This window comes from Lontra canadensis, unplaced genomic scaffold (genome assembly GCF_010015895.1).
Source record: "Lontra canadensis isolate GAN:19392208 unplaced genomic scaffold, GSC_riverotter_1.0 scaffold1, whole genome shotgun sequence".
NCBI classification, from domain to species: Eukaryota; Metazoa; Chordata; class Mammalia; order Carnivora; family Mustelidae; genus Lontra; species Lontra canadensis.
The window spans coordinates 70,124,705-70,137,723 of NW_022630995.1; the positions used below are offsets into that span (position 1 = coordinate 70,124,705).

The following is a 13,019-nucleotide window of genomic DNA, read 5'->3' on the forward strand; positions in this document are numbered from 1 at the left end:
AATGACTTGAACCTTAAACCCCAGTGGTAATTAAAGGGTTATCTTTACCATGGATAGAAAACTTTTGCTTCCTGAAACATGAAAAACCTAGTCAAATATCACCTGCTTTTGTGAGGACTTCCTCAGCCCTGGAGTTAGCTACTCCCTTTCATGCTCATACTCACTGAAAGAGCACTTATGACAATGTATTTGCTTACTTTTACAGATTTACCACTGGCCTCTTTGTCTCTCTTACATGCTCTTACATTATGAAGGAATGAATAACTGATTAAATGAACTTGCCCAAGGCCTACATAAACTTAGAGACAGATTTCATATTAGAAACAATGTCTAGTCTCTCAGCAAATACTCTTCCTGTAGACACTCTATGACTTTTTTAAAATTTATTCGTAAGATTTTATTTGAGAGGGCATGCCCGCAAGAGAGAGCACAAGCAGGGTGGCGTGGGGGGCAGAAGAAGAGGGAGAAATAGACTCCCCAATGAGCAGGGAACCTGATGCGGGACTCGATCCCAGGACCCTGGGATCATGACCTGTGCCAAAGGCAGATGCTTCACTGACTGAACCACTCAGGAGCACCAACTTCATTCTCTTAAGATTACAAGGGCTATACTAGGAACCTTACATTTCTGTATAAACTTTAGAATGCAGACTGCCTGGGTGGCTCAGTGGGTTAAAGCCTCTGCCTTTGGCTCAGGTCATGGTCTCAGAGTTCTGGGATAGAGCCACATCGGGCTCTCTGCTCAGCAGGGAGCCTGCTTCCCCCTTTCTCTCTGCCTGCCTCTCTGCCTACTTGGGATCTCCCTCTGTCAAATAAATAAATAAAATCTTAAAAAAAAAAAAAAAAAAAAAACCTTCAGAATGATCTTGTCATTTTCTCCAAAAATAGCTTGCTGGGATTTTGACTGGAATTACATCGAATCCATAGGTCAATTTGGGAATTAACACTTTTTTTTTTAAGATTTTATTTATTTATCTGACAGAGAGAGAAAGATCACAAGTAGGCAGAGGCAGGCAGAGGAAGAGGGAGAAGCAGGCTCCCCAATAGGCAGAGAGCCCATGTGGGGTTCCATCCCAGGACCCTGGTATCATAATCTGAGCAAAAGGCAGAGGCTTAACCCACTGAGCCACCCAGACGCCCCTGGGAATTAACATCTTAACAACACGAGTCTTCCAATTGATGACTATCCAGTATCTTTCCACTTTTAACTTTTCTTAGGAAAAGGAGTTTTAGTGCAGAAGAGTTGTATAGCTTTCATTAGTCATTAAATATTTTATATTTCTGAATGCTCCTGTAAGTGGGACTGTTTTTTTATCCTGTTTTCCAAGTTTGTTGCTAACTTATAGCAGCACACTGTGCCTTGAGACATTGCTCAACTCCTATATTGATAATGTGAGTAGTTTTTGTAGACTTCTTAGGGTTCTCTGCACTCACAAACTATGTCATGTGTTAATGAACAGTTTTCTTTTCCATCATTGTTTTAGATTTCTTTTCCTTATTGGACTACCTAGGATCTCTAGCACAATGCTGAAAAAATTCAGAGAGCAACCCTCTTTACCTTGTTCCCAATTCAATGTGGGAGCATTCAATATTTCAGTATTATATATCATGTTAGTTCCATTTTTTCACTGATGGCTTTATTAAGTTGAAGTTCCTTCTATTCCTAGTTGAGTTTTTAATCATGAATGGGTGTTGAGTTCGGTCAAAATAGTTTTTCAGTATCTATTGAAATGATCTTATTTTTCTCATTTACTTTGTCAATGTGGTGAGTTACATTCATTGACTTTGCAAAGTCCACTGTGATACATTACCCTTTTTATAGATTACTGGGATCAATTTGCTAATAAGGAACTTTTGCATCTGTGCTCATGAAGAATACAGCTTTATAATTTTCATGTATTACACTGTCCTTGTCTGGTTTTAGTATCGGGGTTATAGTGGCTTCACAAAATGTGTGTGTGTGTTTTTTTAACTTGACTTTTTTTTTTCCCCGAAGATTTTATTTATTTATTTGACAGAGAGAGACACAGCCAGAGAGGGAAACACAAGCAGGGTTAGTGGAAGAGGGAGAAAGCAGGCTTCCCGCCAAGCAGGGAGCCCAATGCAGGGCTCGATCCCAGGACCCCAGGATCATGACCTGAGCTGAAAGAAGACACCCAACGACTGAGCCACGCAGGTGCCCCTCTACTTGATTTTCTATGAGTTTATAATAGTGGTATTATTTCTTCCTAATGTTTGATAAGAGTTCACTAGTAAAGGAGGATTTTAATGAATTTTGGAATACTGCATCAAAAACTAATGATGTATTTTATGGTGACTAACAATACAACAAAAAAAAATAAAGGAGGGTTTTTTTGGTGCAAAATTTTTAGATTACGAATTCCGCTTATTAGGTGTGTGGCTATTTATATTTTTAAATTTTGTTTTGTATTCATTTTGATAAATTGCATTTTTCCAGGACTTTGTCCCTTTCATCTATGCTACAGAATTTATTGGCATAAAATTATTCATAGTATCCCCTAATACTTTTTAATTTGTAGTCTGATGTCTCTTCTATCATTCCTGATATTGGTAATTTGGGTTTTCTCTTTCTTGATCAGTGTTGCTAGAGGGTTATTAATATCGCTAAGAATCAAATCTTTTCAAACAATCAAATTTTGAGTTTGTTATTTCCTATTTTTGTCTGTTTACCATTTTGCTAATTCATCTTCTTTTTATTATATCTTTTCTTTTACTGACTTTGGGTTTAATTTGCTCTCTTCTGGTTTTTTTTTTTTTAAAGATTTTATTTATTTATTTGACAGAGATCACAAGTAGGCAGAGAGGCAGGCAGAGAGAGAGAGAGGGAGAAGCAGGCTTCCTGCTGAGCAGAGAGCCCGATATGGGGCTCGATCCCAGAACCCTGGGATCATGACCTGAGCCGAAGGCAGAGGCCTTAACCCACTGAGCCACCCAGGCGCCCCTGCTCTCTTCTGGTTTAAGGTGTAAGCACAAATCATTGATTTGAGGCCTTAAAAATCACTTAATTCAATTTTTAAAAAAACTTCCCTTGTGAGTTCTTTTCTGATCCATGAGTTCAATTTTTAATTTCTAGATATTTGCGGATTTTCTAGATGTCACACTTTTCTATGTTAGTACTATAGAGGACAGAAAACATACTCTGTATAAGTTCAAGCCTTTGAAATTTATTGAGACTTATTTAAAGACGCATATATTGATGTACCTGTATGAATATTCCACATGTACTTGAGAATGTATATTATACACTTATTAGGTATAGCATTGTAAAAATGTCATTTAGGTCAAAACAAAGTATGATTCAAAGTACTATTGTAAAAGTGTTGTTCAAAGTATTGTTCAAATGGTATACACCCCTTCTGATTTTTTTTGGGGGGGGGGTCTTTTTTATTGTCAATTATTGAGAAAAATGTATTAAAATTTCCAACTACAACTGTGGATTCATGTATTTCTCCTTTTAGTTGAGTCAATTTTTCCTTCAAGTATTTGGCAGCTTTGTTAATAAGTGCATATATTTTTAATGTTGTTGCATTTTCTTAATAAATAAACTCTGTTATCATTACAAAAACAATTCAGTCACTGATAATATTCCAAGTTTATATTTTCTGAAACAAAGACACAACAGCTTTTTCATGCTTGTTTGCATGGCATATCTTTTTGCTACTTGTGTCCTTATGTTTAGAGTATGTTTTTTGAAACAACATTCAGTTAATTGAGTCTTACTTTTTTATCCATCTGTCAATCTCTGGCTTATTCTCTAACTTTTGGGTAGGTCTTTGTTTCCTCATCAAAAATAAAATAGCAGCCTGGATGGAGGATAAATATACACCATTACAACATTTTCTATGTTCAATTTGAAGGTATATTCAATACTGGAATATATAGTCCTGACAGAATTTCTTAAATCAGTAATTCCAAAACTTTCTTTTTTAACCCGGCTTGAGCCATGTACACACCCAAAGACAATTTTCCCAATATTGTTTACTTTTACTAAAGAAAAAGTAAGTGATAATAAAGAATAAGAAAACAACAAATATGAATCACTTATCATATATTTTGTAAGAAAATTACATATGCTTTGTGTATGATTTTATTATTAAACAGCATCTGATGAACATAAAAGTGAAATGGTCTTTTTTATTGCCCCTACCTTGAGAGTAGGTTACAAACTACATGATTAACACATATTTCCAGGCAGCAAATATCAACAGTGAGTTTCACTATGCAAGTAAATTCAGGGAGATTATATATACAGAGTATGAACATTTCATTTGTGAACCACAGCGCCTATGTGGTTATATACTTAAAGGTTAGGGATCTAAGCCTAGCTTTTGCAAAATTAAAGACAAAAAAAATACGCAAATGTACATCACTGGACCACACCATCGACCCACAGACTGAACTAACGCCATAAAACTGATTTATCATTCAACAGCGAGAATGTTGTCATTATTATTTAAAAGCCAAGATAGCAGCTATGATTGAAAAGCACAGCCAGTCAAAAACACTATTAGACTGACAAAGTGTTCTTTCTTTCAATTTCAAATTTTTCCAATGCCTGTATATGCATTAGTACAGTTGAGTTTTGTAACATTACCATACATTGCATGGCAGCCAGACTTGTTAGAATACTGAATTAGACTGCTCAAATTCCAATACGGTTTTCGTTTTCACTTATAAGTCCTAAAGTTTAGTAACCCTTAATATACAATTAATAAGTAGTCCTTAGCCTAAAATATAAGCAAATGAGACTCAATTTTTAGCAATCAAAGAATTTCCATTGAAATAGTTCACAACCCAGTAGGAACATACTATCACTGCTTTAAGGAATAAAGTGGACTTAATAGACTAAAATCACTTTTATTCACAGCAATTATCAGCAAGGTTAAGTGTTTAAATACCTAACAAGGGTTCATGAATATTTAAACTTCTAAAAATCTTGTAGTATATATTGGTTTAATATCATTATCATTAATATTACTAACAACTACTATTTGTCATATACCTATCATGTACTAGGTATTCTCTTAGACTGCTTTCATATTAATATCTACAATCCTAAAACAATCACGTGGATATGATGAGAAAATAAGTACCCTGCACGTAAGTCAAACCACGAGCAAGTGATGAAATCAGGATTTGAACTTGGACTTTTCTCATACTGATAAAAAAGTAGATCAAATAGAAATATATCACAAAATCGAAATTTGATTTTACTCCACAAGTGAGATGTAATACATACCAGAGATGGTTTGTTTAAATTGATGAGGCTTCCTCCATTTGTTTAATGACAAGTTTACCACGAAAACCAGCTTCTGTGATTTAATTTAGTAAGGAACTACCCATTCGTTGACTATCCTTTTTTTCAGTATGCCCTACAAAATACCATTAGCAATCTACACTTTTTAATAATAAAAATTGTTGGGTTTTTTGTATGTTTTTAAAGATTTTACTTATTTGTCAGAGAGAGAGAGAGAGAGCGTGCACAAGCAGTTGGGGGCAGCAGTCAGAGGAAGAAGCAGACTCCCTGATGAGCAAGGAGCTCCATGCAGGACTTGACCCCAAGAACCCGGGATCATGACCCCGAGCCCCATGACCCGAGCCCAAGGCAGCACTTATCGGACTGAGCCATCTAGGTGTCCCAATAAAATTGTTAACAATACAATGTTAATGTTTACTTTTCAAGTGGGCTTTTTCATAGTCAGTAAATCAGATAAAAAAGAATAAACACTGTATTTTTCTTTAACTCATTACCATGACCTTGAAGTTCCCAGTAAAGTTTACCTATACCTTCTCTAAATGCCTATTCATAATTACATTCAACACTGCTCTTTATTTCTTTTGTATATCCCAAAGACCCGAAGATCCTGTTGAACATATGGCACCATTCAAATTTTTGGTCAAGGCACTGAAGTTCTTAAAAAGCAAGATCTTATGTATGGTCCCACTTAAGTTTGGCATTATTATACCACATATAAAATCCCATTAGTAAAATCTGTGACCAAAACTGTTGTTACAATCAGTTGTAGTAACAAAAGTTACACAGACAGCTATGACACTGAGCTGCTACTTTCAGAACTTCTCTAGAGGTTCTCCCACAGTTTATGATATTGTTACTTTGTGACACTGCATCTTAAGTTTTTTGTTTTTTGCTTTTTTAAGATTTTATTTATTTATTTGACAGAGCAAGATCACAAGTAAGCAGAGAGGCAGGCAGAGAGAGAGAGAGGAGGAAGCAGACTCCCCGCTAAGCAGAGAGCCCGATGTGGCACTCGATTCCAGGACCCTAAGATCATGACCTGAGCCGAAGGCAGAGGCTTAACCCACTGAGCCACCCAGGCACCCACATCTTTAAGTTTCACTTAATGGAAGAACTATATGGGTGGATAAATTTTTAGAAACAGCAACTTGTTACCTTTTCGATCCCTACATTCTTATTTTAAAAAGAACAAGAATATTAATCACTCTCTAGGATTCCAAACAAAAGAGTCAGACTCCAGATTCCCGTTCCCAATATATATTCATGTAAGAGTTATTCTTACCTTGACCATTCATAAAAAAGACTGTAACTAAATCAGTTAAGGCACTTATTTTATAGGTCACTCCCCAGAACGTAACTGATATGCTTGCAACATTCAACAGTGCCCATTTTCTTTCTGGCATGAATTAGTAACTCATATTGGTATCACTAGATAATAACAAGTCAACAGTTTTTCATTCTATTTTTTATCCACATTGTAGATCATGACCAAGTACAAACACACCTATAGATATCTAGAATATCAATAGATGCACACAGATAACTAAAATTAAAATTTCATAAAACAATATTTAATTTTATGATAACCAGTGTTTTCTGATTATCTTGTAGTCTATTTCTTTTGTTTTGTTTAATGCTGGCTGTGACCTACTATGGGATTTTAAACAATGATCTAGATGACCCATACTCTACCTTTCCCATACCAAATTTTATATATATATAGAAATCTATCTATATAGAGAAAAAATTGTGAACTACTATAGAGAAGTACAGCACGTAGCAGATTGAATCATTTGTCCCAATTTTTCACTCCCCTATAATTAAATTATATACTCACATGCTTACCATGCTTTGTAGTGGGCACAGTGTATTTGTCCACTTCTTGACTTGGACTGGCTATGCAACTTACTTTACCCAATGGGATGTTAATGGACATGATAGAAGGAAACTTAAAAAATATGTCTCTGTGGTTGGACATTCAATGATCTACTGTGAGAACATTCTCAAAGTACTCACTACATTTTCAACCTGGGTTGCAATAATAACACAATTGGAACAAACCTGAATTTGGGACCTACTTGAAGAAGAATCTCTCCAGTTGGCCTGAAGGCCACGGGCAAGAAATAAACAATGTATTGTTATATATGCCCCTGAGATTTTATAAGTTTGTAACACAGCAAAAGCTAACTAATAAACAGCATGAAGTAGGACTTATTTTGGATCAAAAGGCATGTGACACAGGGTTTTTGGTTGTTGTTTTTTTTTTGTAACTATCCAAAATTGTTTTTATCTCACATAAGAATCTACCTGAAGGACACAGTTTCTGAGATTTTTTTTTTCCTTAAGAAGATGCTTTCCCAAAGACTATCAAGTTTTGAGGCAAAATAAACAAACAAAACCTCAGATAAGGACAAATTATTCAAATACCTTCTCTATGCATGAGCAGCACACTAACACACACACACACAGAAAATGTTTAAAAAATAAAATAATACTTTCAAAGTGGGAAATTTCATGTTAATACTCTACAGTGAAGACTCTTCTAGTAGCACATTAAAAATAATTCTAAAACTGAGGCATTCTTTTTTCTTCCTGAGGCATTCTTTTAAAGAAAAATAATCTCCAGGTTGAGTTTTCTAGAATTACCACCTTGATATAATCCTACCTTATTCTTGGAGTATGTCAAGGAATTTTCTGAAATAAAAAGAAAAAAAGAATGTTACCACTTAAAAGCTGTTTGTGAAGTACTCCATAAACAAATAATATAAATATCAAGCCAGTAATAAGTTAATAGTTCTAGAAAATGTGATTTCTACCTGTATAACACAGTAAACATTTTTAAATGTTATCCTCACAGTATAGAGAACTAGATATGATTCCAAGATCCTCAACCCAATACAACACCAGAGCCAAAGAGTTGAGACCATTCTAATTTCCCCAAGGTCATGTTTCTGTGCAAACCCCTGGTGTCTACCAACCAATGCAAATTCATTCATGATTGCCTCACAATAGCTTAGGTCCCAGAAACTCATCTAAAGAACATACAAGGAAAGTGTGCTTTACTACATTTTCTTCATCTGTTGGCCTTATGAAGTAAGCATTTAGATTTGAGGAGCCAGTGACTGATTTACAACAAAGGGGCAAACATGTAATGACGTAGATTATATGGCCAACTATCTTCTGAATAGAGATAGAAAAGCAGCTTCTCCATTCTTGTCTTCTGTTTCAAGAATGACTAGAACATTTCTACTAGACTATTTAAACATTTTTTCTTGGCACATTTACTAAGTATCTTTATTCTCAGCAATTTGAAAAATTCAAGCAAAATAGTTTTTCCACAAATTAATGCCTATGTTCTTCCCCCATAGTATAAAACATAAACCATGACTGCTAAGATTTCTTATCAAGAGGTACTTTGTTCTTAGAGAAGCCAAAAGGGCAAATCAGAACTACAGGCAGTAACTGAAGTCAGCCACGAAGTTGTGGGGAAAAAAAAAAAAAAAAACTAGGGAAGTAATTAAACTTCAATCATCCAGCTGCCCTGAGGTTTACTCCCTCCTTATAGCTCTCATTCTTCCCAAGTTGCCTTGGATACCAACGCCCACTCCCCGATCTCACAGTGGTGGATTTCTTAGTTGAAGTACACTTGTTCAACAAAAAGGAGGATTTAGTTAAGTCATGATTTTCCATTTAATATAATGAACATGAACTGTAACCAATCCCTGGTCTTCCTTACTCTGGTCAAAGAGTAATCACCTCAACCACATTTCTCACTCCTCTGTGTTCTAATTTAAAGCAATATTTTCAATTAAGCATTGAAAGCTGATGAACCTTAGAAGGTAACAAAACACGACTGTGCAAAAGAAATACAACACAAGCCGGAGTGTGAGCCATGTGTGTACTTTAAAATTTTCTAGTAGCCACATCACAATAAAAGAAACACATAAAATTTATATATTTAACCCAACACATCAAAAATATTATTTCACCATATCCTGAATATACAATTATTAATGAGGTATTTCTATATTCCTTTTTCATATAGAGTCTTTGAAATCCAGGGTGCATTTTATGCACATCTCAATTCAGACTAATCACATTTCAAGTGCTCAATAGCCACATGTAGCTACTGGCTACAACACTGGACAGTACAGACTCTGACTGTAATAATCTTCATCAGGGATCACTAGATACCTATTACTGTTCTTTCACGAATTATGTAAAAGACTAAAAGACGGATAAGAGTGCTGAATATAAAACTGGTCTAGATTCAGACACTCTTCCCCATCATTTAAGTGAAAATTTCCAAGGATATAGAAATATAGAGATTTTTCTCTGGAAAATAGGTTGTAGCTATAATCTAAAGTACAACTGATGAATTTTAGGAGCCAGAGAAGATCATTTTTTGCACAGATGTGGAATGAAATTATGATTCCTTTTCTATCAAATCATAGTTTTAGAACTGGAATCATTCAAAGCTATATTTCAAAGACTAAAAAACTAAATTGAAGATTCTTGATCAGGATACACAATGACTGCATCTGTCACTAACAATATTGAGAAAAAATATTCATTCAGAGTTAAAATTGATTTATTCTTTTTCAGATAACATTACCTATCCTGTGTGTCCTTTGTGCACCTACATAGGTATCAAAAATTCGCTGCAATTCACATTTTCCAGTCATCTGTCGTAAGAGCCATTTCATCCAAAAGCGAAAAAAGTGCCCATAGAAGAACTCCCACAAAGAAATAAACATTTTTTTTTTTAATCCTGGAGAAGGAAATATATGACAGATTTAATGACCTTAAATTAGATTTAAAAATGGAAAAAAATAGTTATTTCGACTTATCAAATCCCAAATTTTATCTATCATGTTATTCCACTGGGTCTACTTTGCAGTAGTAGTTAGGCATGTAAAGAAACAATGACAGATGTAATAAATACCATTTAGATCAGTTAAATAATGGATGGCCAAATAGTCAATTTCTCACTTTTTAGGAATTAACTGTAAAAATCAAACTACTTACTTAGCTTCAACTTCTCAGTTCCCTATATTCTCTGAGAATGGGGCTCAACAGTTCAAGAACAAAAGGGACACAATTTAGCAACAATTAAATCAAACATGCCATACATCTGAATGGTTTGTATAACGAAGAGCTCTTTGAGCCGATGTATAATTCCAGTTACATCTGTCCTACAGTCAGGAGATTCCAGCGAATAAAACCACAACACATGGCTTACACACTGAAGTATATAAGTTGAACCCAGAGTAGATCACACCCCGGCTAATAATTGTTGATTTTCCATTCAAGAGGTGAAGGGCAGAAATACTAATGAAGAGTAATAAACTACACCCTCGACAAAGCGGAATCTTGACGCCATTAGAAAAATCTTGAACTTCTCAAGGAAGCGGGGGTTGGGGTTGGGGTAGGGGGAATACCAGTGAGAAGTTACTTTAAAATAAAAATGCTTTATCTCCTTCCTGCCTTCAACATTCCCACAGGTACATCGTCTCTCGACTCCGGCCCGAGGGACTGTCAAATTTGAAATCCCCGCAGGTCAGCGCAGAAGCAACGCCCCCCGTCAGAGATGGGGGCAGAACTGCGACTTTAAAATGAATCCATCTAGGTCCGCGCTCAATAGGACAAAAGAAGCGAGAACTGCCGAGCGCGGGGAACGCCAGCCTCGAGGCGCCTGAGCTCCCCGGACCTCGGGGAGTCGCTGCGCGGAGCCCCCCTTCCGGAGCCTGGCCGAGCCCAGGTCGCGCGCTGCCCGCGAGTGGGAAAGTACGGCTCGCACAAAGCCCCGCCGGCCTGGGCACCCCACGGTTTTCCTTAGGACACCGAGGGGCTCAACCAGCCCGCGCGCCCTCAGCACAGCCGCGCCAAAGCAGCGCCGGCCGAGAGGAAAAGAAACAGCAGCCACCTCACAGGAGCGGAAGAACTAGGGGGGAAGCTGGAGCTGCCTCGGTTTCCCCAACTGCAAACAGCCGGCAACGGAAACGACGCTACCCGCGGAGCACTCCCTGCAAGCACCGCGACCCGGAAGTCGGGGAGGGAGGCCGCGGGAACGCCCTCCCCGGGACACTGCCCGCCCCCGCCCCGCCCTTCCCGCCACTCCGATTGGCCCGAGCTCCACCAATTGCTAACGCCAGAAGGAGGTAGCTCTGAGTCGCTGGCGCGCGTGCTCGGATTCTAGGGACGCCCAACGGTTTCCCTGGCAACGACTTCCTGGAGGCACGCCCCGCGCCAAAGGTTGGTCTGTCAAAAGCGCCGCTCTGGACGTCTCGCCTTAAACCACAGGTCCTTTGCGCGGGCTGGAACTGTGTGCTACTCCTAAACTCCAAGAACTCACGGAGAAACAGCGTACTTTTGGTAACCTTCACAGCGCCAAGGTTGCAAAAGCACTTTCACCTACATTTAATATTAATTCTGCGAAGTATTTATTAATAGCCCTACTTTATGGATGAGGAAACGGCCTTTATGTTTAATGACTTGACCATGGCTAATACGTGGCAAAACAAAAACAAAAACAAACCAAAACAAAACAAAAAAACACCAAAAACTCTGCTATGTTGAGTAAAGAAGTTGGGACTTTGTCCAAAACCCAAGAGTATCTGGAGGAAGTGCGTTCCAGGCACGAAAACCACAAGTGCGAAGGACCATTCTTCATAAATGAGAGAAAGAGCAAGAAGGCCAGTGTGGCTGGAGGAGCAAGGGATAAGGGGAGAGTAAATCTAAGTACAAAGGACAGCTTCCGTGGAGAAATAACCTAACCCCACCCACCCACAACTCCTGAGCCCTCAGTCCCATTTCTCAAAAGCAACCAGCATTAGTTTCTTGTTCATACCTCCAGGAATATTTTATGCAAGTGTGTGCTTGTATAATCCCCGCATCCCCTTATGTGTTAACACACATGGCAGCAGCAATACACACTTTTCCACACTTCAACATTTTTTCAAAAGGTGCTAATTGTAAAACATTAGACACCGAAGCCCCATGGAAGCAACCAACAACCAACGTGGTCATGAAAACTGGACATGTACTATAACAATAGAATCATAGAATCTTAGATCTTGAAGGAAACTTAAAGATCTCATTGAATATTTTTTGTTGTACATGAAAAAACTCAAAAAGGCAAAGTATACAGCCAATTTGGCAAATTAAGAGGTGGAAACAAACTTCTATTTAAGGGTCTTTCAATTATTACACAAGTGCTTTGTCTAATTGAAAGTGAGATAGTCCTGTAGTACCATTACTTAATCCTTCTACTTTTAAAATTTGCTATGCTGAGAGTACAGAGTATAAGGAGGAGCTGTCTTCTTGTCTCCATGCTGCCTAGTTGGTCCACTTCTATCTATGTTTTCCTCCAAGAGAAAGTAATGGTAACCTGTTTGGTTAGAACCTGAAAAGTTGATTGAACTGACTTTATTGGAAGCAAAGTCACTGTACATTAGATGTCATGTGCCCCAGCCAGGACACCCAACAATGACCACAAGCTCTTCTCAAATTAAAAAAATATATTTTAAAAATGTCATGTGCATATTGCCTCTTCTATTTTCACTAATTCATTTGCATGTAGCTGGCAAATATATTAAGCACTTCTTGTCTCTCAGGGAAGATTGTCCTTCTCTCTTTCTCTCTCATTCTCTTTGGTTTTCTTCTTCCATGTGGCCGGCTAACTGATGGTTAACTTGAGATTAGAATTCTGGCTTCAAGGAGAAGGTGGGACCCCACTTAG

The 13,019-nt window shown here is 37.5% G+C and overlaps 1 protein-coding gene across 5 annotated transcripts in view; it reads right to left on the reverse strand.

Moving 5' to 3' along the window:
- ELMOD2 (ELMO domain containing 2) overlaps positions 1–11,305 on the reverse strand; it is a 29,550-nt gene extending 18,245 nt beyond the window's left edge. For 3 of the 5 annotated variants that reach the window (XM_032857235.1, XM_032857209.1, XM_032857227.1), the window contains exons 1-3: positions 11,205–11,305; positions 9,894–10,049; positions 7,944–7,972 (exon numbers count right to left, since the gene is read on the reverse strand). In XM_032857235.1, the coding sequence (XP_032713126.1) occupies positions 7,944–7,972; positions 9,894–10,035 (171 nt within the window). In that variant the 5' untranslated portion in view covers positions 10,036–10,049; positions 11,205–11,305. Of the gene's footprint in view, positions 1–3,741; positions 3,825–7,943; positions 7,973–9,893; positions 10,050–10,306; positions 10,345–11,204 lie in introns of those variants that run through there. The other 2 variants (XM_032857218.1, XM_032857244.1) reach the window with 2 other exon arrangements.
- Positions 11,306–13,019: the final 1,714 nt, after the last annotated feature.